This window comes from Syngnathoides biaculeatus, chromosome 3, assembly GCF_019802595.1.
Source record: "Syngnathoides biaculeatus isolate LvHL_M chromosome 3, ASM1980259v1, whole genome shotgun sequence".
NCBI lineage: Eukaryota > Metazoa > Chordata > Actinopteri > Syngnathiformes > Syngnathidae > Syngnathoides > Syngnathoides biaculeatus.
The window spans coordinates 28,988,449-29,012,833 of record NC_084642.1 but is presented as its reverse complement, the minus strand read 5'-3'; the positions used below and the strand labels follow the sequence as shown (position 1 = coordinate 29,012,833).

Here is a 24,385-nt window from a genome sequence, read left to right as displayed (position 1 = left end):
GTGTTGATATCTGCCCTGCAACCAGTCCAGGGTGTAGTCCGCCTTTTGCCCGAAGCTGGCTGGGTTAGACTCCGGCTCTCCCATGACCCTTGTGAGGATAAGCGGCTTGGATAATGGATGGATGGATATTACACCAATGTTGGGACAGTGTTTTATCCTTTAGTTCTAAAAATAAAATCTGTTGAACCTTTTTTATATAACTTACATATATTTTTCCAATGAAAGATGATCGATTTTGCAAAATGAATGCTCGCGTAACTCTTTTTTGGGGCGCAAAAACTGAGCAGTTTAGTCAGAAGGAAAAATTGCGAGTATCGAGGAATGACCTGATTTTCACCCGTTTGCTAATCCAACCATCCATCTATTTTCTTAGCCGCTTATCCTCACAAGGGTCGCTCGCGGGGAGTGTTGTAGCCTAGCTCAGCTGTCAACAGGCAGGAGGCGGGGTACACCCTGAATCGGTTGCAAGCCAATTGTGGGCACATCGAGACAAACAGCCGCACTCACAATCAAACCGAGGGGCAATTTAGAGTGACCAATTAATGTTGCATGTTTTTGCGACGTGGGAGGAAACCGGAGTGCCCAGAAAAAAAAAACATGCAGGGGAGAACATGCAAACTCCACACAGGTGGGTCTTTGGCTTGAACCCAGGACCTCAGACCTTTGAGGCCAACACTTTCCAGCTGCTTCACCGTGCCGGCCCCTTTGCTAATACATACCAAAATATGGTGATTCCTCAAATCTAACACTACAAATTGGAATATAATGTTACTTAAAGCTCAAGTGTCGTCAAATGGATAATTTTTGGTATATTATTAATGAAAAACCCAAAGCCAATATGGTCCCATGTGTTTTTTCACCACAAAACATGATTTTGACATATACAGCTTTTTGTAACTCCCGCCATGAAAATCCTCTCAGGGATTTGTTGTCGAGAAGAAGCAGGAAGTGACGTAAAGGACAGCGGCGCCCTCTCATGGACTCGTTTGTTTCCATTAGTTTTACCTCCAGGAAGGTAGCTCGTTGTTCCTTCGTGTTAGCCAAAATTCCGGCTCGTTGCATTGCTCGACATTGCTTGAACACTCGGGAGAATGGAATTACCCTTCATAAGAGCGTCGTGGGTTCCAAATAACAGGTAGGTGTGTATACAGCTACTAAGAAAAAAATTGTTTGGGGCGGACCACGTAATCGTCTCTCTCATAACGTAACAAAAGATCCGTGTATGAAATGTGTCGCCCAGCCGACAATGTCTCACTCAGCCTGCAACATAGCTCGGCTCCACCCCCTCCTTATATAGCACGGCGGACTGAAACTCAGCCACACCGGCTGAGGTGCCGCGTTTGGCAGTCACATCTTCCGCGAAGGCTGCGAGTCGGGCTTTGCGACGGGGGCGGCTCTGAAGAACCCAGCCGAGAATGCGTTACTCAGTCACGTGCGAGCATGAAGCGTGCCCGCTTGACTGTGAACACAAAGCGGCACCGCTCGGCTCCGCCATAAGCCACACTGGCCGGCTGCGATGAGCCGCGATAGCTCATCTGCGCCGCGGAAGTGGATGGGACGGGATGCGGTTTGGCCATGATGGCATATCATCTGAATATGGCTCGAAACAACAGTGTAATATTGCCCTGAGGGCTCAAAACAATAGTGTAATAGTGCCCCGGTAACTTCACTCGGTTGTGTGGTGCTGTCCTTTTCGAAAACAGTTTCTGTGTCAGAAGGGGCGTTGAAAAAATCCGAATATCTCTGTTGTTTGGCTTCCATAGTAGGAGGCACTGCGCGTTTTCAACGGCGGAAGTGACGATGACGTCAAGGACAGATGACGCGACTAATATGGCGACCACTTGGATGTCGAAGGACACTCAATCGCGCAACTTTGTGCATGGATGACGCGCTCTCCGCTCACTTTTTTTCCCCGTATAGACATTGAAGTGAATACTGTTATATGTATTTTTCATTACAATATCTATTTTAGAATGTTTATAGGGATGTCACCCACACTTTAAAGTGCATTTAGTATATTCTGGCAAGAGAATCAACGCTAATTTTATAGAATTTTGTGTCAATCGCTTGACTTCCTCATATTATTTTTAGCAATTTTGTAGGAACCCCATTATTACATTCAGCAATATGCACTTCCTGTTGAATGTATGTCATAATAATTCGTGGTGTTTTGCATCTTAAAGACCAACTCATGAGTACTTATCAACATACAAGCCACAAGTGAGAAGGATGGCAAGGATATTACAGGGATTAACAAGGGACAACAAGATAAAGACTGAGGTCTGGTCAATGGACTGTGCAATTGACTGCCTTGCTAGGAAGGATTTTGTAATTGGTAACTAAATTAATTGCAGTATCACCTGCGATGGAACTATTGTTCCATGGTGGTCTGAAATGCTTCTTTAGCTCTGCTGTGGAGCTGCTTTAAAGCGAACCACCCTTCAGTGTGAGCTTACCTTAAAAATTAAATCCTTTTTCCCATACCGCAATTCTTTCAGTTGAGCCTGGATTTTTTTGGACTGCAAGAGAAAGATAAGAAAATAAGTATTAGCTCATTCAAATTGTAAAATTGGTTTTAGATCACGTAGAAGGATTCTGACAGCTGCAGCAGAGGGCTCCTTTGTGAGTGTTCCCAGGGCAAAATTTCCAGCTACAATAGCAGCCTCACTGTGAGAAGGAAAATATCAAAACTCCCCTTCAGTGAAGTGCAAAGACAAACCAAACAGTGTTGCAGCCACGTGCTGGCTTCATGCCCACTGTCAAATTATCACCCTCACCACACATATAGTGCTGCCACCACCTCAGGTATGAAGGTTCCTTGGTGACAACCATCTGTTGCCTGTAAGCAAAACTCAAATGCCAACCTGGTATTTGCTGCCACATCTAACACAGAGACTGGCTGTGCTGCTGTAGCTGAATGTTCGCCGCTGCTTGTGTACCATGACCAGTCCATCATAAAAGCTGTTCATGACATGAGAAAACAACATGGGGCTGAGCAAAGACCCCAGGGGCTTTGTCCTAGTCATCGTTTAGGATAAAATATTTTCACAAGATGTTGTTAGGTGAATAAATTTACAAGACTGTTTTTCCTTCTCATTTTCTTGCACACCAGAAAAGGACTCCATATCTTGAGCCGCACACTGTACAGTAAAATGGACCATCACGGAAAATTTCAGTTGGGACTTTGTTCCACTCAAAGGAGTCATCTAAAAATACACTGCGACACAAAAACTACAACCCTGTATAAGGTTTTGATCCACCACATCTGATAAACTGCAGCGTATTATTTATAATTGACAAAAAATATGCATACAGGCACAAACACAAGAGAAGAACTGAGAATAAAAGAGAGTATGGATATTTTTAAAAGGATGCTGCAATTGTACCACTCACCGACTGCACCAGTGCCTTTCGGCGACAGAGACTCTGTGCTTTGTTTTTTTTTTAGTCACAGGTGAACACACACACACGTACATAGAGCAAGCATCAAGGTAATGTGGGCTTCCGTAACACCCAGGCAATGTCAGGCAGACTGCCACAATTCCACAATGCCAGGGCACATCAAATAAAGTAAAGGGAATTCCCAACCAAGTATTAAGGATTAACCCATCATTTAGAAAGTACTATATTTTGTATGATTTAATCTGAACCAGACTTCTTTTTTCCCACAAAAAAGAGAAGTAAATGGTGGTATCTTTATATTATTCAATTTTTTTTGGATTCTGTGGATTTTATCAGTTGGAAGACAAACTTGTATTGAAATAAACAAATAAACAGTCTACTTCAATGTGTTTAAATTGTGAGCCATGACTCTATGATGCATTCAAGTTTAATTCTTTAAGTGGAATTATAGAAATAGAGAAACTTTTCGATGATATTAAACATTTTGGGAAAGTACAGTAATACAAGAAAGAGAAATTCATAGAACTTGGTTGTGTAGACATACTGAACATAAACAATGTGATGCCATTGCAAAAAAAGGCAAAAAAAAGAAAGAGTAAAATGAAATATTGCTTCCTGTATATCCATCCATCCATTTTCTTTGCTGCTTATCCTCACGAGGGTCACAGGGAGTGTTGGAACCTATTCCAGCTGTCAATGGGCAGGAGCCAGGTTACACCCTGAACTGGTTGGCAGAATTCTGACCCTCAAAGACCTGTTAGTCCACCATCAAAAGTCCACCTCCACTCCATGTATCATCATGAATCAGATGCACCTGCACGAGTTCGTTATCTGCATAAAGACACCTGTCCACCCCATACAATCAGTAAGACTCAAACTTCTAACATGGCCAAGACCAGAGAGCTGCCCAAAGACACCAGAAACAAAACTGTATAACTCCAAACGGCTGGAAAGGGCTACGGAGAAATTGCCAAGCAGTTTGGTGAAAAAAGGTCCACTGTTGGCACAATCAATAGAAAATGGAAGAAGCTAAACATGACGATCAATCTCAATCTCAATCAGAGTGGGGTACCATGCATGATATCACCTCGTGGGGTCTCACTGATCCTTAGAAAGGTGAGGAATCAGTCCAGGACTACACAACAAGACTAGGACAATGACCTGAAAAGAGCTGGGACAACCGTTTCCAAGGTGAGTGTTGGTAATACACTAAGATGTCATGGTTTGAAATCATGCATGGCACTGAAGGTTCTCCTGCTTAAACCAGCACATGTCAAGTTTTCTAAAAGACATGCCTCCTGGGCCTTTGTGTCCACCATGTTGAGTATGGGGCATTGACTTGTTCATGGTTCAATCTATTGTCTAGTGTATGTATATGTATCTGTGTGTGTGTGTGTGAGGAATACAAAACACAAGTCTCTGGTATTAGTTTTGGTATAGTCAGGTTTTTTTTTTCTTTCAAGCCATTCAATCTTTGGAAATGGATTTTGAACTAGGAAACACAAAATCCTCACGTTTCATGAAAGTGACCGGCCTATAATGAGTACTGTATATCAACAATGTCACCATGGTAAGTCATGATATAATGTGAAACTTTAAAACCTTTTCAAGCTTTTCAAAAAATTATTTACAATAATATTGTGCTGTACTGGTTGTTTTAGGGAACGATCACAAATAAATCATTTTGTACTGTACAGTCATATAGGTGCATTTGGGCTAAAAAAAAAAAAAAAAAAAAAAGAAAGTTCCCAATGCTCTAACAATCAACAATATTGGAAGGGCTTTGTCCCTAACATTCTGTTATATTGAGGTTCCACTGTACAGTGTGTTAGTAATAACTCTTGTTTTGCTTTTACTTTTTTCATGTCTCCAAAGCATCCATAAGAAGTATGTCCTTTCTTAGTGGACATATGGCTTCTGAAATGCCAGGTCAATGTTAATTAAGCACAAAGAATAAAAATTGACTTTCATAGTCCCCACAATTAATTTAATTAATTGTTTTGCACTGGCCCGGGTGAAGGAAAGATGTTAATTAATAAAATGATTTAATCTGAAGCTATTATAAAATGCTACAAGTATACATTACCTTAAGAGGCAGCAAGCCGCAGTGGCAAGATAACTTGACAAAGGACTGCAAATATTTATATCTTTAAATATGCTGCACTTGCCAAAACATAGTCCTATAATTTACTCAATAAATCCTTCCAAGCACCTCTTCTGCGCAAGAGAACTATAGGGTCAAGTCCACCTTGATTGTCTGATTAGCAATATTGTATGATGTTGGAGTACAATGTATTTAGACAACCTACACTTTCCAATACATATAATCAAATCTTAAAACAGAATATTTTCTCAAAAATCTACACTCTACATTACAATATATCTGATTGACAAAGATGAATTGGAGTATAATTTGATATATGCATTAGATATGTTGCATCTGAGGAGGTCAAGATAAGGATTTTAATAGTTGAATTCCTGGAATAATATAACAGTACTTCTCAGTCACCATCATCAACACAACTCGAATAAAATCCATTACAGAACATTAATATGACTTTGGAAAGATAATGGTGATCAAAGAGAGATGGAAATTTAACTATGTTAAATATTCTTGCGGTCATAGTTTACAACAGAGGTCTAATCACATGACTTGGATTCGAGTAAGACGAGTCATAAATTTGATGACTTTAGACTTGATAGTACAATATATTAAAAGGCTTGGATTTGAACACCCACAATGAAAAGACTTGCAACTTTGACCAAACCAAAAAGAAACTAATAACTTGCTGTATTTGATTATATTCTTTTTTTTTTTTTTTTTTTTTTTTTAATGACAGTTAACATCATGTTGGGCACACTGGTTGAGGAGTTGACCAAGAGGTCATTTTTTCACACACCACATAAAGAAAAAAAAAACCAGCAACATACAACAACATAAATCACCAGTAAATGTGACTGCCAAACTAGGTTGACATTTCAAGAATCACTGTTAACATACACAGAAACACAGTGAAGTTAAAGTAACAATAAGAATTTTATTTACAGCGTTCCCCTTTTTAATTGGGGGGGGGGGTTATGTTAAAAAAATACACGCTAAAATCCATGGAGCAGGTTTTTTCTTCATCTTTTGAATGTTAATTGTGTTGTATTTTTTTTCATTCATTCAGCCATTTTCCGAGCTGCTTATCCTCACAAGCGTCACAGGTGTGCTGGAGCCTATCTCAGCTGGCATCGGGCAGGAGGCAGGGTACACCCTGAACTGTTTGCTAGCCAGTCGCAAGCCACATGAAGACAGACAACAGCCGCGCAAAAATCACATTTCGGGGCAATTTAGAGTGTCCAATTAATGCTTGTTTTTGGGAAGTGGGAGGAATCTGGAGTGTCAGGAGAAAACCAACCCGGGGGTGGGTAAAATGACATGAAAGGACTCAAAATCCAACGTGTAGGACTTGCGACTTGACTATAGATTTGCCTGTCTTGACTTGGGACTTGAGGGCAGAGGCTTGAGACCTGTGATTTGCAGAAGTATGACTTGGTCCCACCTCTGGTTTAAAGTTCTGTAAAACTGCACTACTGTCTATACAGTATGATATTGAGAGCTGTTGTTATAAATGACCGTTTTCCTCTGACTAAATAAATTTCTTGAATTATTAGCATAATCTGTATTTCATTCACCACGCCTGACTCATGTCCTTGTGCTGGTCAATTGATCCTGACAATTGTTCAGCACTGTACCTAAATAACTCTCAGTACTACCATTTGTTGTAGTGACTATTATGCAAGCTCATTTTTAAAAAGTTATATTTTTCATCAAAATTTGTAATGATTAGGCTTTCTCAGCATACTGCGTGTCTGCCTAAAACTCAGCAGGAGCGCAATAGCATCCTAAAACTGCTCGACCGCCCACTGGCTTCAAACAGATTACTCTTTTTAAAGTAGTATATGTGCTGTACTTGCTTGAGCCTGTCAGATGAGGGAGGATGGCCATAATCCACCAAGTAGAAGTACATTTTATTTTGATCAATCCAGTTATTTCAGGTCTCTGAATTATTCAATCCAGTTTACAATGACAGATATGCTCTTGTGGTCATAACTAATTTTATTGTGGGGTACATTATAGAAACTGGATGCTTCCCACATCTCTCCAAACAATAAATTATCAATGGTGCCAAACACGTCCTGAAATATATTAATCAAATGAAAAAATGCCCCCTCATACATGTCCTGAACTATTCTAACACATTTCACACCAGACTTTGCCATGCAGTACCACAGTTCCTCTCTTGGTACTCTGTCAAAGGCTTTCTCTAGGTTTACAAAGACACAATGTAGCTCCTTCTGACCTATGTATTTTTTCTATTAACATTATCAAGGCAAAAACAATACACCTGTGGTCCTCTTTATAGGCATGAGACCATACTGTTGCTCGCAAATACTTACTTTTGTCCTGAGTCTAGCCTCCACTCCTCTTTCCTATAACTTCATTGTGGCCCATCATCTTTATTCCTCTATAGTTCCCACTGCAATGCACATCAGCTTTCTTCTTAAAAACTGACACTTTTCCTCCATTCTTCAGGCATCTTCTCAACCGTAAGTATTCTGATAAACAAGTTGGAGAAAAACTCCAAAGCCACCTCTCCAAAATGCTTCCATTTATCCACACCTACGTCATCACGATCAACTCCTTTCATTTTTCTTCCTCATGAGTGACAATACTTTCTCCTTACTAATCATTGCTACTTCCTGGTCCTTCACACTTGCCTCTTCTACTCTTCCTTTTCTCTCATTTTCTTTATTCATCAACTTGTCACATTATTCTTTCCATCGATTTATCACAGTATTGGCACCTGTCAACACATTTCAATCTCTATCCTTAATCACCCTGACCTGCTGTACATCCTTCTGTCTGGCCAAGAGATAATTTTCTTCATCTTTAATGTGCAACTTGGTGTACATGTCCTCATATGCCTTTTGTTTCGCCTTCGCTATCTCTACCTTTGCATCTCAATGTATTCCTTTCACGTCTCCTCAGTCCTCTGTGTCCCACTTCTTAGCTAATCTCTTTCCTTGTATGACTTCCTGTACTTTGGGGTTCCACCACCAAGTCTCCTCCCCTTTCCTACCAGAAGGCCCCCCAAGTACTCTCCTGCCTGTCTCTCTGATAACCTTGGCTGTAGTAGTCCAGTCTTCCAGGAGCTCATCCTGTCAATCGAAAGCCTGTCTCATCTCTTTCCGAAAGACCGCAGAACATTCTTCCTTTGTCAGGTTCCACCACTTGGTTCTCTGCTTGACCTTTGTCTTCTTAATCTTCCTCGCCACCACCAGAGTCATCCCACACACCACCATCATATGCTGTCGAGCTACACTCTCCTCTACCACTACCTTACAGTCAGTAACCTCCTTCAGATTACATCATTTGAGCAAAATGTCATTTACCTGTGCTCATGTAGGTAACCCTATGGTCCTATCTCTTCTGGGGAAAAAAGTGTGCTTCCCCATAACTTCGTCATTATCTCTGTTTCCTTCACCAACATGTCAATTACAAATCTGGACCAATCACCTCTCTCTCTGTCTCTCTGTCTCTCTCTGTCTCTCTCTCTGTCTCTCTGTCTCTGTCTGTCTGTCTCTGTCTGTCTGTCTGGGATGCTCAGAAATACTTCATCTAGTTGCCTTGAGAATTCCTCTTTCATCTCTTGGTCACACCCTTCCTTAAATCTTATCTCAGCTAAACAAAAGTTTAGACAAAATGGTAAAATCTATGATTGAGGTAAATTGAACTACAAAAAGACAATGTTCACAAAGGTGCTAGAGACTGAGCATATAGCTACTGCACACTTTCTCTTCAATATAACTTTGTAACAGTATATTGTTGTTGCTGTGACTTTGGGTTTGTCCAATCACAGGTCAGTGCAGTAAGTCACTCAAATGATTTGTTTACCACAATCTATATATTGGTTAGGGTTACTTGACTTTACATTCGAGTAAGAGAAATTTCGCTTTATTTGGCCAGTGGCACCTTTCTTTCTATCATTTATCCAGACTACACTGGAGTTTGTATCTCAGTACCTTAATTAGGATATTTTTACTATCAGCGGGATAATCAAATTCAGATAGCATTTCAGGCACATATCTGCCCAACTCCTCCCCACATTCACAGTAGGATCCATAAATGTATGGTGTTGTAAGAAAAATTCAGTTCATGAGATTTCGCTGATGCAAGACTTTTCAAATACAAATCACCTCAAGGTAACATATTTCACAAAGAAGAAACAATCAATTGATCCATGCTCATACCGATATGAAATGCAACCCTTCAAATGGCAGGTGTAATGCCTGTTATCCTTCCCTTTTCCTCAAAATTCTGTATGACTCAGACTCTTATTTTTTTCAGTGTCAGATGCCTCCCTTGAGGATTTCGCCAAATGTTTCCAAAAGGTTAGATGATATTTTTGTAATGAACCAAAAGCTGTCAATTCACAGTTAGCTAACTCTGCTTTTTTTCCTCAACTATAAGTGAAGTCCTGGATTATTGTTGAAGAAGCATGTCGTGTAAAAGACTTGTATGCCACAAATCAAAGTTTAGGGCATCAAACTGAAATGTACTTTACCAATGCTTGGGTGCTTTACACTAATTCCTTCCAAATGAAGAATGCATTGGTCTTTATTATGAATACTTAAGCCGATTTGCTTGTACAAATGTTAACAAATGCTGCACTGAGTTAACGTGATTCAGTGGGAATCAGACTTTTAATTTCCTCAAAAGAGGAAATAGGGTAAACTGCAGAAAAATAAGATTGAAAATATTCTCATTAGCAATAGTTTAAACAACTTAGACAACATTAGACATCTATGATAATATATAAATGCCAGCTGTTAGTTTCAGTCTGAGTCATATTTTGTTCCCATTTGCCATGCCACATAATAATTTTCAATGGCTCATTCAAGTGTTTTTGAAATGTGAGGCACCATAATGTAGAATTATGTTTACTCAGTTGAAGTGATTAAATCCAAAGTCACAGTTTGTAGAGGCACATGTTCTGCCTCTCATTTCAAACCCCCCCTTTGCAAAGTTGTTTCACAGCAGGACTATTGACTACATGCTTTATTGTTGCAAATTTTTTTAATGAGTCTAATCTCATTACAGTAGCTCAATTACTACACTTTTAGAAAGTTATGTTAGTTTTAATAACTGATATAAATTTGTCCTTAGATTAAACTTGGTAACACTCATCGATGTCCACTTGAAGCTCAGCATAGACCAGAATATGTCAGAAGCTATTTTGAAAATACATTCCTAAAAACACAACCACTATATTTTTAAAAATTTGTTTGGTTGTTTACAACTGGAGATATTGGGCCAAATACTGATTAATAAAAGACATTTAATCGACTCAAAATACCATATTAACATGTAACTACTGCAATCTACATTGTACATGCATATAAAGCAGTTTACTGACAAAGCCTCCAAATGTTGGCCTACTGCATGTTACAAAGGAAGCTGGTGCTTGAAAAGTTTATCTAAGACCCTTTAAAAAAAAAATGCAGCCTCATTTCGGCTCTCGGCCATGACTTCAAAGAGGTGATTTAAGATTTCATCAAAAGCTTTGTTTTTTAAAACGTAGCTAAAGCTCTATGGGGAAATCTTTCTTGCTTAAAGTGCAGATTATAACATTCTAGCACAAACAATTTCTTAAGGGCTTGTATATACTGTAGGTTGAACTTTTGGAGTCCATAAATTTAGCCCAAAATAACAACATGCAAGTATCACTGTTTTTATGTAATTATATTTTGATCACTTAGATCATTTCAACATTGAACAGCTGGATGTTTATAGCATTACAATGTGCAGTTTTAAAAGACAGCGATTGGATGACCATCAGTCAAGCCTGCAGTTCACATCGTGTCCATTGTCTGGTGCAATAAGATGCAGTGTCACGAACATGAGACATGGGAGAGGACCCAAAAGCAGGACTTTGAGGCAGAGGCATTTCGAGGATGGTTTTATTCCAGGTAGAAGTCATGCACAGGACAGTCCAACAAAGGCAAAGGCACAAAAAGGTGTGACGAAAGGCAAGGTCCAAAAAATATGAAAAAGTTGTTGTTCTAAATACTAGGCAAAAACAAGACTTAACTAGACTTGGCTGTGGTGGCACAGGAACACTAGCCGTGACGAGAGAAATACATAGCAAGAAGCTTGTATACTCATGCAGACTAATGCAATCTCATACAACAAACCGGCAACTACTAATACAACACACAAGGCTTAAAGCCCGGGTGTCATCCCTATAAACATTCTAAAATAGACATTGGAATGAAAAATACATATAACATTATTCACTTCAATGTCTATTCGAAAAAATAAATGTGAGCAGAGAGCGCGTCATCCATGCGCAAAGTTGCAGAAGTGTCATTCTACGATATCCAAGAGGTCCCCATATTAGCTGCGTCCTCCGTCAGTGACGTCACCTGGACATTCACAAATGAAAACACGTGGTACATCCTAACTATGGGAGACGAACACGTCCCTTCTGACACGGAAGCTCTTTTCGAAAAGGAGAACACAACACAAAATTACCGGGCCAATATTACACAATGGTTTCAAGCCCTCAGGGCAATATTACACTATTGTTTCGAGCCATATTCAGATGATATGCCATCGCGGCCAAACCGCATCCCGTCCTATTCACTTCCGCGGCGGAGCTGAGCGGTGGGTATGTTCAAAGCCGCCGCAGTACATATTGAACAGAGTCGCATTACTGCCTACCTGTTATTTGGAACCCACAAAGTTCTCGTCCTCTGCACCCGTGGAATCCATTTTTCACATCGAACCGGATCTCTTTCAAACTTATGAAGGCTAAATCCATTCTCCCGAGGGTTCAAGCAATGTCCAGCAATGCAATGAGCCGGCATTTTGGCTAACATGAAGGAACAACGAGCTACCTTCCCAGAGGTAAAACTAATGGAAACAAACTAGTCCACTAGGGGGCACCTCTGTCCTGTACGTCACTTCCTGCTTCTTCACGAAAACAAATCCCTCGATAGGATTTTCATGGTGGGAGTTACAAAAGGTTGTATACGTCAAAATCATGTTTTGTGGTGGGGGAAAAAAACATGTTGGCTGTGGGTTTTTCATTAATATACCAAAGATCATCCATTTCATGACACTTGACCTTTAAATACATGGCATAATTAGAGCCAGTGAGGAGGTGTGCACATGGCAGTGGCCTGGCAATGCCCCTGACATCCAGCTGACCAGCATCACTCAGCCATTAAAACAATGAAAGCTATGCAGTAATTAGGTATGAAATAAACTTAACTTCTGACGCTGCAGCTCTCTTTATCGATGTATTTTATTTTTGCTGACCTTGTCAGACCTGTATTTGCCTTTACCTTTTACTCTGTGCCACACTTTTTGCCCCTGTAATGGTGATTTATTATTTTTTTTGTTTTTATTTTTTTAAAGTTCATTTTTATCCGTTTTATGTCTGAGACATTGTCATTGTTGTGTTACTGCCCTTTCATTTTATTAATGGTTTAAATCATGTGTGCGTGTGTGTTTGTGAGCAGCCAACCCACTCTAACCAAATCTAAATCAAGCATAAACAACGTTATCTAACCTTACACAAATGAGTAAAAGGAGCCATAGCAAATGGATGTATGGACAGAGGGATGGATTTCAAGCACATCACTTCAAACTCCTTGTTTTCAAGAACTCTGTTGGCTTAGAAAGCAGTTAACAGAATGGTTTGAACAGACAGTGAACCACTGGCCATGACCACAGCTCGGTCATAGATATTAAGATGTGAGATAGTAGAGAAGAAAAACTCCAGCAATCTCTTAAAAAAAATCACGTGAGGGGAATTTTAATTTGTTGATACTGCAACGAAAGCCCAAAGTGAGAGTAGTGTCGAAAAGAAACAAAATATTAGTGTTGCTTGAATACAATATTTGCACAGTTAGTCAAAGTCAGGTCCCAAAGTTTTTTCAGTTGAAGTGTACCAGGAGTCTGAAGTCATTCCAAAGCTGACGTACTATAACTATCCCTACCCCACCATATTTTGACCTAACGTTCTCAAAAGACAGAGTTTGTTAAATCTTTTGTAAAAAAAATGTGCTTCTCAGTAGAAACAAGAATATAAATCATGTTTCCTGGCTCGAGAATCATTGGCTCTGGACTGAATGACAAACTGGAAGCTCAAATTATGGCCTTATAATCTTTGTTGTCTTTCCAGCTTTTTCTCCCGGGCCTTCGCCAGATCTTCAAGTTTACAAATGTGATTAAGACTTGGAAAAGCTACATGTTTCAGATATCCTTGACTTGAGGGTTTGGAGCAGAAAAGAGGCTAATGGGTATTTTGAGCAGCGTATTTGGACAAGACCAGAAAATAGGCTAATAGGTGTTTCTACCACTGTATTTGCACTTGCTTATAACAGAGGTTTCCTGTATTGTTAAATAAATCGTCCTTAAACACAATTACATTCATCGTTATATTACTGTATTAAATTTCGACATGACTAGAAATGCTTGGAATCACAATACATGTACATTAAATCGAAACAATCGTTCCTTTTTATAAAAGGGGTTACACAGAGTAGGCCCTATTAGTATCACCAAGACACTGTCCATCCATCCATTTTCTCCATCGCTTCTACTCTCTAGGGTCGCAGGTATGTTGGTGTCTATCCCAGGTGACTTCAGGCAGGATGCCTGGTACACCTTAAACTGGTTGCCAGCCAAAACAAGACATAAATCATGTATTTTTGCCATGCTTGAGGAGGAGACAGAACCACTTGCAGCAATGGCAAAAGTGCTCACCTTCATTAATTTACATTGTCTTCTGTTCTTATGCATGATTTTGAAGAACTTACAAATTACTTACACTATCAAACCAGAAGTAAGGCTGGGATTTTTTTCTACTGCATTATTCCACTGCACTTGTGTTCTTATTTGGGTTGGAACAGTTGACTTTGGTACTCCACATCAATGTTTTAAGTTTGAAGTCATCTTGTCAGTAAGCTGTGTATTTGGCATCTAGTCTTCCAACTGGCCCATTTACATAGGACTTTTGACTCACCCGTAGGCTGCCATCTCAGGACTATGAGTTGCCAAAAAAGGCAATTCTCCAAAAGCCTGCACAGAGTTGTTTGTGAATGAGAATCCTAGTTAACATTTGCTGTTTCCTTCAAATCGCTGCGGGTTAGAAAAAAAAAAGAAATGACACCAATATGCCCACGGGACTGGCAGTGAGCAACGGGGTTAGCGATGCAAAGTAAAACTCAATCTTCATTGCTAGAATGTGTCCAATAATGCATGGACAGAAATCATACGCCAATTAAAACTCAATTTAGCATAGAAGTGTTCAAGGTACAACAGACATCAACATAACTGTTGTGTTGCTTCACGACACATTGGGCATGTTTTGTCAATTGTCACAGTAGAGTGTATTGTCAAGGTTTGTGGTATTTTCAAAAAGAGGACTACCATGTGGAAGCAAACACTAAATTAACAAAGTCCTTCCATTTTCAGAGCTGCTCACGAAGGTCGCGGGGTGCTGGAGCCAATCCCTGCTGTCACCGGGCAGGAGGCAAGGTACACCCTGAACTTGTTGCCTGCCAGTTGCAGAACAAAGTTCAAAAACTAGATCTCAAACTAACAACTAAATATGGGGAAACACCCCTTGCAAACATGACTCGTCAACGTTAAACGGATCTTCAAACAAAAAAAGACCAACAAAGCATCGGGCCCAGACCTTGTGTCCCCATACAGCCTCAAAATCTGTGCAGACACACTTGCTCCTCTTTTCATGAAGATCTCCAACAGGTCTCTAGAACTGTGTGAAGTATCAACCTGTTTCAAACGTTCCATTATACTGGTCCCCAAAAAAGCAGCAGTCTCCGGTCTTAATGACTACAAGCCTGTTCCCTTGACATCTGTGGTCATGAAGTCCTTTGAATGCCTTGGTCTGGACCACCTCAAGAGCGTTACAGGTCCCCAGCTGGACCCACTGCACTTTGCCTATTGAACTAACAGGTCTGCAAATGATGGTGTCAACATGGGCTTGCACTTCATCATTGAAGATCTCGACATCGAGGGTAGCTATGGGAGTCTCCTATTTGTGGACTTCAGCTTTGCGTTTAACACCACCATCCCTGAACTCCTCTCCTCCAAACATCTCCAGCTTAGTGTCTCACCTGCCTTCTCCCAGTGGATCTACACCTTCCTGACAAGCAGGGCACAGCAAGTAAGGCTTGGGAACACCACCTCATCAACGTAGACTATCACCACCCCAAGGTTGTGTCCTCTCCCCTCTGCTCTTCTCGCTCTACACAGACAACTGCACCTCGTAGCATCCAACTGTCAAACTCCTGAAGTTTGCAGATAACACCATGGTCTTCGGCCTCATCAAAAACGACAACCAGTCTGCATATCGATAGGAAATGGCGAGACTCGAGCTTTGGTGTGGTCAACACAACCTGGCGTTGAACACTCTTAAGATTGTAAAGATGATTATGGACTTCAGGAGGCATCCTTCCCCACAGCTGCCCCTGACCCTGTCCAACTGTCTTGTCAACTGTCAAGACCTTCAAGTTCTTGGGAATTACAGTCACAGAGGACCGGAAGTGGGAGACAAACATCAAGTCCATCCTCAAAGCCCAGCAAAGGATGTACTTCTTGCGGCTTCTGAGGAAGCACAGCCTGTCACAAGAGCTGCTGAGACAGTTCTACACAGCGGTCATCCAATCAGTACTATGTACCTCCATCACAGCCTGGTTTGGGGCCGCCACAAAAAAAGGACAAACTCTGACTTCAACGGACAATCAAAACCGCTGAAGGGATTGTTGGCACCTCTCTACCCACTATTGAAGACATGCACGCAACGCGAACTAGGTCCAGAGCAGGGCAGATCCTTACGGACCCTCCAGGTTCTGGCCACCAGCTCTTCCAGCTTGTCGTACCAGGGCAGCACCAACTGCTGAAGAAAAATTCCTTGTGGGTTTTTACACACTTGGCCAATAAAGCTGATTCTGTTTCTGACATGAAGAAACCATCAAATTAGACATAGGCAGACTGAGAAGACAGTCAGTGACACACCTGGACAAGCCACAAGTGGCAGGAGAGAGCTGATTGTTTGACACAACTGAGTTGTGACCCAGTAAAACTTGACCAAACATGAGAAAAAGTCATTCTAATCAAAAACACACATCAATTGTACACTATAAGCGTGTGGAAATATTTGACCAAAAGTCCAAATGGTAGGACAGTTACTTACAAAATGTGGGCGTCAATGTCAAAGTAAAGTAGTGAAACAGAAATAAAGATCGGATATGTTAATATGTACATTGAAAAAAAATGGCCAGCATTAATGTCTCATCTTAACACATACAATGCTGATCCACTACCATACGTGTATAAATTGCTACTTTTAGGAGTAGAATAATCTCATTAAAAGATTGCCACAGGGAGTCACTGGACTTCTGAAAATAGTAGAAATTGTTACACTAGAATATGTAGAGTACAGTAGGACAGTTTAATCGATGCGACTTAGTTGGTGACTACTGGAGTTGTATAAATGATTTAGAGATGCTTTATTATTCATTTTTCAAACCGCTTTTCCTCACTTGGCTTGCGGGTGTGCTGGCGTCTATCTTAGCTGAATTTAGGTAAGAGGCACAGTACACCCTGAAATGGTCATATCCCAATTGGAGGGCACACAAACAATCAAAAACATCAAAAGCCTTTAATGTCATTTTATGACTGTCAAACAAATAGCCATTTGCCCACTAACATTCACATTTATGGCCAATTTAGTCTTGAATTAAGCTACCACACATGTTTTTATGTTGGAGGAAACCGGAATACCTGCAGAAAACCCACACTGGCATGGACAAAAGATGCAAACTCCACACAGGTGAGGCCTGATTTTAACCCGGGCCCCCACAACTGTTCGGCCGATCTTGAAACCAGATCTCCACCATGACACCCGATTTTATTTAAATTAATTTTGGGTGCATAAGTGTAAACACATTTGTGAAGTAATTTCAATTTTGTGTATACTTACTGTATCCACAAAATTCTGATCTTGATAAACTTGTAAAACTGGTGTAATTGATAAACATTCATCTTCCTTTATATCGCTTCATCTTATTCTTTTCCTTTTTGTTTGTCCCGTTAGTGGTCACCACAATGCATCATCTTTTTCCGTCACTTGCATCTTTCTCTCTAACATTAACTGCCCTCATGTCTTCCCCCACAACTTCCATTACCCTTCTCTTTTGTCTTACTCTCACTTTTTTGCCTCGAAGCGCCAACCTCAACACCCTTCTACCAATCTACTCATTCTCTCACCTCTGGACATGTCCAACCCACCGGAATCTGCTCTTTTGAACCTTGTCTCCAAAATATCTAACTTTGGCTGTGCCGCTAATGAGCTAATTTCTAATCCTATCAAACTGCTCACATCTTCAGCTCTAATTCTTAAATCATGGCTGGCCTCAGCACTGTTTTACAAACTTTACCCTTTATCCTACCAGGGACTCTTCAGTCACATAACACACCAGACTCATAATGAGCAACCCTGGAGATGACAGGATCCATCCTCTCCCGAGAAAAGCGATCCACCTGAGACAGAGCAGGCAAAGCATCATGGCCCGGTGTCTGCAGGGTTGCCAATTGATCAGTCATGAACATAACATGCTGTCTCAGGGCACAAGCACAGTCCGTAAGGGATGACAGGAGGGACAAGACGTCATCACACGTCAAAGAACCCTCGACGGTATCTGTGAAAGGTCAGCCATCCAATGATTGGGGCAGGAAAGTCAAACGAAATCTCTTTAACCCAAAAGAGTATGGGGCTCATTTGGCGACGCATTGTTGTTCACACGTATCACAAACCCACACACTACGTGGGTTTTCTCCAGACACTCTGGTTTCCTCCCACATCCCAAAAACATGCAACATTGAATTTGACACTGTAAATTTCCACCAGGTGTGATTGTGAGTGCACGCTGTCGGCCAGAAAATACGGTAAGTAATTTAACTCCCAAAAATTCGAATACATTATGAAAAAAAAAAAAAAGTATTCGGGACTGCACACAATGAACTGCAAATGGACAAGGGAATACTGCATACCCTGAGCTCAAACACCTACAAACAAATAACAGTTTGGTCTACCAAATCTTGCACAGTACCCACAATATATCATCTTGTACAATCAAAATGCCATGTTTAAAATTTAATTGAGTACCTTCATTTTGTTAACAGGTAAGGCAATTGAGAACAGTTTCTTATTTACAATGTTTATAACAGGATGCAATTTAGGGTTCATTTTCCTTCCCAAGGACACTTTGACAACTGACAGTCAGAGCTTGGATTTGAACACCTTGGTATGAAGCAATGGTCAGTGGACGACCTGCTCCATCAGCTGAGACACAACCCCCCGAAATTGAAGATTCTATTGTATCTGCTGTACTTCATGATGCCAGACATCAGACAAGGCTTGATGAACATTGTTACAAACTTATTATAAAAGAGTAAGCACTGTCACAAGCAAAATGACAACAACAAAGTGAAATTATTCATCCATTAACCTTCAAAATACAGAAACTGTGCTCTGTGGGAAATCTACCTGACAAAACATAGTTGGATCCACATGACACGAACTGAATGTGCTTCAATTACAATTACATTCCAGCATAGCAGTTTGCATGTTTTGTGTTTCTTTGTGATTCAGTTGCACATGTACTTACCTCTTCAGCATGAGCGTCACAAAGCTTGTTTCCTGACAATAGTTTATTCTTCAAGCTCTTGTTCTGGAAAAGGATGAGAGAGGAGATGATGACATTGGTGTCTGGTGGTTTATGTTCCTTTACATGTTTTGTTATTTTACGATTCAATGGACCTTGCTTTCTCAGGGTGCGCTCAAACTCCAAAAGTGAGTGCTTGAATGCCTCTCAATGTCAGAATAGATTTTAGGAGCATTTGGAGTGCCCTCTTCCCTGATGCAAGAGCTTATGTGTGGGTTACAAAAGGAGCTTAAATAATGCTCCAAAATGTCAGAGAAAAATAAAACATGGAGACTCTGTAAATGAGTACATGAGTTGTGAAAAAAATAATGCATTGAAACTGTAATTTTCTAAATTACTGAAGTCACAATGGGTTAAGCAGTTGAAAAACTGTTCTAAGGGCTTTTCTCCGATATAGCGACCCTTAAAAGGTATGGGAGATTAAAACAATGGCAATAGTTCCAATATTTGTTTCTACCAAGTCACAATATAAAAAGAAAAAATCGAACTGCAGACATTGCAACATAAGATTAAAAAGCACACCTTCACAGGACAGTTTTGACCCACACACCTCTGTTTATATATTTTTATTATGACCAGCAATTTAGGCTATTGAGCTGGCATGAAATTGGCCTGTTTGTGCCATTGCAGCATCTCAAGTCCCCATAAATAAAGCTACAGTGTTAATGTTGTGAGTCAAGATGAGTCAATACTAACATTTATTTGTGTTATGAGATTTTGTGAAATAGAAAAAAAGAAAAAAAATTGATCATTTTAATATGTGACAGTGATTGCTAAATAACTGCACAAAACTCTGAATGAACAATATCACCACTGCTTATCAAACACAATAGATGTTCCAAAATAGAAATGAAAAAGCACCCAAGTGATTACAAGTTAAGATACACCAACTGGCCTCGCCATTTTGACCACTTGCACTGATCTAATGAGATTTAATAAAAGACCTGTCCAAAAAAACCTTTACAAAAATTATATTGTGTACTTTTAATTGAGTTCATTGTGTCAGGAAGTGTTTGCATTTAAATTAACTAAATTTGGTGTGCTTTTTTTCCTGCTTCTTGGGAAGGGGAAGCATTTGGGGGAAAGAAAATCATTGCCCATCAGCAGCATGTTTCCGGAGGCCACAGCAGCCCTGAAATTGTGTGACTTTGGCCATTTTTTCCTCCATATTCAAATCATGCTTAGTTTTGTCAGGATGTATTAGGGTATCAAAGATGGGCCATGTGAGGAAGGCATACTCGCGTTCGCTTCGTAATCTGCAACAGTTGCAATTAGGTTCCCTCCTGGGCTGTCACTTTTGATTGGCTCCCTAACGTTAGGAATACAACCGTGGGTACGAAAACTATTCAGAGTCCCTTGCAGTTTTTACTATTATCTTCCAGCCATTTGCTAAAATCATTTACTGTAAAGTCGTTTTCGTTTCCTCATTAATGTACACACAGCAGCCGACACTGACATCAGGAAAAAAACAGAATTGGTGAATTTTTGCAGATTTATTAAAAAAAAAAAAATATCACAGCCATAAGTTGGACCCTTAACTGAGTATTTGATTTAGTAGAAGCACCCTTTAGTGTAAAACAAAAAAAAAGTGTATATATATCCATCCATTTTCTTATCCAGCACTCTCCCCCGCAACTCTTGTGAAGATCCATCCATCCATTTTCTTAGGCGCTTATCCTCACGAGGATTGCATGAGTGCTGGAGCCTATCCCAGCTGTTAACAAGCAGGAGGCAGGCTACATGCTGAACTGTTTGCCAGCCAATCGCAGGGCACATCGAGACAAACGGCTGCACTCACAATCACACCTAGGGGCAATTGAGAGTGTCCAATTAATGTTGCATGTTTTTGGGATGTGGAAGGAAACCTGAGTGCCCGGAGAAAACGCACGCAGGTACAGGGAACACATGGAAACTTCACACAGGGAGGGCTGGGATTGAACCCTGGTCCTCAGAACTGTGAGGCCAACGCTTTACAGCTATGCCACCATGCCGCCTCCGTTTACAAGTCACTAACTTAATTTGAAACATTACTATGTAAGGCAAATTATGGTCATTCCAGATACCTGACAGTGCCTCTGCTCCCGAAAACATGTCTTATCATCTAAACTGTGTTCAATAAACCCTAACATACCATGGATTTATGAAACTCAAGCACTTGTTCAGGCTTTTTAAAGCTTCCTACACATAGGTGCATTTGTGGAAGGTTTGCACATTTCACTTAAAAATAAAATGGACAGTTTTCCTTTATATTTAAAATGCATATACTGCAGCCAAAGGTGATTGAGGAAATGAGCTGGCATTGCAACAGTCTTGTGATCCAGTGAGGCAAAACTGGCCAAGTATCAATTCTAGACAGTTGCACCTCATCTCGCGCCTACAGAGGGAGCACCATATGAGGACATGTACAACTGGCAGCTGTCACAAAATGTGATGTAGTTAAGCCCCTGGACATCCTTTGAGTGAAAATGAGATCCTCAAGAGCCTGTCTGTCACAGCGCATTATGCAAAACGCAATACTCTGAGCTGCATATGTCTAAACGTGTTAGTCCCGGAGCACTGTAAATCTGTGGACCTGGAAGTAATTTACATGTTGTTCTTTCCACCTAAGCCAATACAATGGTGCACTACATGTGTAGGTCCTACCACTAATTTTGTCTCTCAGCCATAAGGAAACCTAGATTGCTTCCAGATATAACACATAATCCTTAAACTCTTTTATTTTTCTCATTTTCTTTTTCATAAAGATTTCAGCTTGAGGGGAAGCAATCTTGAAAAAAATATCGCAAACAGGAACATTTCAAATATCATCCCACCTCCATATGCACTGCTAACTAAGATGTAGCTGTGAAAAGAAAACATTGGTCACCCGACACAGGTTCATGCAAGTATATACAGTGTTTCTCGGATCAGAAGTCATTTGTCAAGAGGGGAAGGCGTGATGATGGACCTTCCTGATTGGAAGCTAATCAGCCAGTAGTAGTCTGAATTGGAAGCTAATCGTAAATGGGACGTAGAGGTGGGCAGATGGAGTTTCCCAATCGGATGCTAATTATTTGTCATGATCCTGCAGCTTCAACACGAGCTGTGCGGGTGCCCGTGCGGCTGCGCTAATTGGGAGGCACACACCTGTGCCTCATGCGGGCTGATCATCCCCCGTATATATAGGACCCGGTGACGACTGGTCCTCCGCCAGTTCGTTGAACTTCATGCCCCGTTCCAGCACTCTCGTATTCCTGACTGAACCTGTGTGTACCGACCTCCGTCCGTTCTCCGACCAACCCTGTAAGCCTGACTCCTTGACACTTCTGCCTGCGTTGATTGTTTCCCCGTGTACCGACTCCTGCCTGTCCGCTCACCTGTTCTCGTCGCTCGACGTCCCAAATACCGCTGCTGCACCGGACTGCCTGCTCGATCCCCGACCTCTGCATACAATAAACGTGTCTCTTCTTGAACTACCTTGCGTCTTCCGAGTTCCTGCATTTGGGTCCAACCTCTCGTTCCGATGGGACGTGACAGAACGAACTGGCCATCACAGGACCCAGCAGGAAAGACCCGGCGTCACCGGAACCGACGCAAGGTAGACCGTCTGCCCGAGGACCAAGCCTGTCCAATCCGGGTAAGCTCCCTGACGTCCTCCACTTCCGTGTCTTACGCTCCGCCAGCGAGGTATGAATATGTCCCGAACACGACCCGTCCGGCTCCTCATATTCTTCTGGACTCTGACTTTTCGGAATATGAGGAGGACCACGATTTGTTTGACGGGCTGCCTGAGTAAGACTCCGATTATTCTGACTATGAATCTGCTCATCCGATCTTTCATCCCAGTCAGTTTGTTTCACCTCCCCGCGTTTCCAGCACCCGAGCGACTTCGCCCGGTAGATCCAAGTACACCAATCGGCACAAGGGAACCCGATTGGCCATCTATCCGGGACCTCCGCGGGGCGGCCAGAGGAGACGCCCCGGCCGGGCGCTCCTTGGTGTCTCTCGCTGCGCGGCAACGAAGACACAGTCCTCCCACTCCTCGCCGGCAACGGCAAGACCGGCAGACCCGCAGCTCGTGGCGAAGCTTCCAGCCCAGAGGGAGGAGGAGCCGCCAAACCACGAGGCGTTCTGTTGCGAAATGCGGACGCAGATAGAGATGCAGAGCGCGGAATTGGCGCTCTCACGGCCCAGGTCCGGCAACGATTGGCGAACCAGCTGAGCTTCGCTGATGTCGCAACGGCGACGGACTCGCTGCTGACTCAGGATCACGTTGCCGTGGAAACCGACCCGCCCCCTTGCCAAGTGCACGCCACAGCGGGAACAGACTCGCCACCTCAAGTGCACGTCGCAGTGTTGGCGGTTCCGAGCAGAGCTCACGCGTCAGTCGGAACTGACCCGCTCCCGAGACACGCCCACGTGTCAATTTCGACTGACTCTCCGCCTACTCAGGTTCACGTTGCCTTGGAAACGGATTCGCCACCGCGCCACGCCCACGTTGCTGTTTCAACGGATGCACTGCAAGCTCACGTGGCAGTGGGGACCGACCCGATGCCGCCTCACGCTGCTGTCCAGGAGGTGGCGATGTCTCCACAGCCGCTTCTCGTCCGTGCTCTGGAGTGCCAGTGGCGACCGGCCCGCGGACGCTCCACATTCCTGCTCTGTCGGCGACCGGCCCGCGGCCGCTCCCCGTTCCTGCTCTGTCGGCGACGGGCACGCCCTCACGTTCCTGTCCAGTAGGTGGCGACAGTTCCCCAGCCGCCTCACGCTCCCGTCCAGGAGGAGGTGGAGGTGGAGTTGGTGATGCTGCTGCCGCCTTCTCTCGTTCCTGTCCAGGAGGCGGTGGCGACGGGGTCGCTGCCTTCTCTCGTTCCTGTCCAGGCGGCGACGGGGTTGCTGCCTTCTCTCGTTCCTGTCCAGGAGGGGGCGGCGACGGGGTCGCTGCCTTGTCACGTTCCTGTCCAGGAGGGGGTGGTACTGGCGCCGCCTTCTCATGTTGCTGTCCATCAAACAAATTTGGGATGAAGTACAACTGGGGTTGTTCTCAGAGAACCATATCATCATTTCAGTTTAGACCTTATAGATAGATAGATAGATAGATAGAACTAACATTCATAGACAACTTATCATTTGTGTGTATAATAAAATTTAGTAAAAGTTGTCTTTGTGGATTATATACAGGAGTGACCTCCTC

The 24,385-nt window shown here is 42.1% G+C and overlaps 1 protein-coding gene across 1 annotated transcript in view; it reads right to left on the bottom strand.

Moving 5' to 3' along the window:
- Positions 1–24,385, bottom strand: part of luzp2 (leucine zipper protein 2) — a 171,154-nt gene that overhangs the window by 34,883 nt on the left and 111,886 nt on the right. The window contains exons 6-7 of the mRNA XM_061813989.1: positions 19,156–19,218; positions 2,457–2,519 (exon numbers count right to left, since the gene is read on the bottom strand). Coding sequence (XP_061669973.1) covers positions 2,457–2,519; positions 19,156–19,218 — 126 coding nt within the window. The remainder of the gene's footprint in view (positions 1–2,456; positions 2,520–19,155; positions 19,219–24,385) is intronic.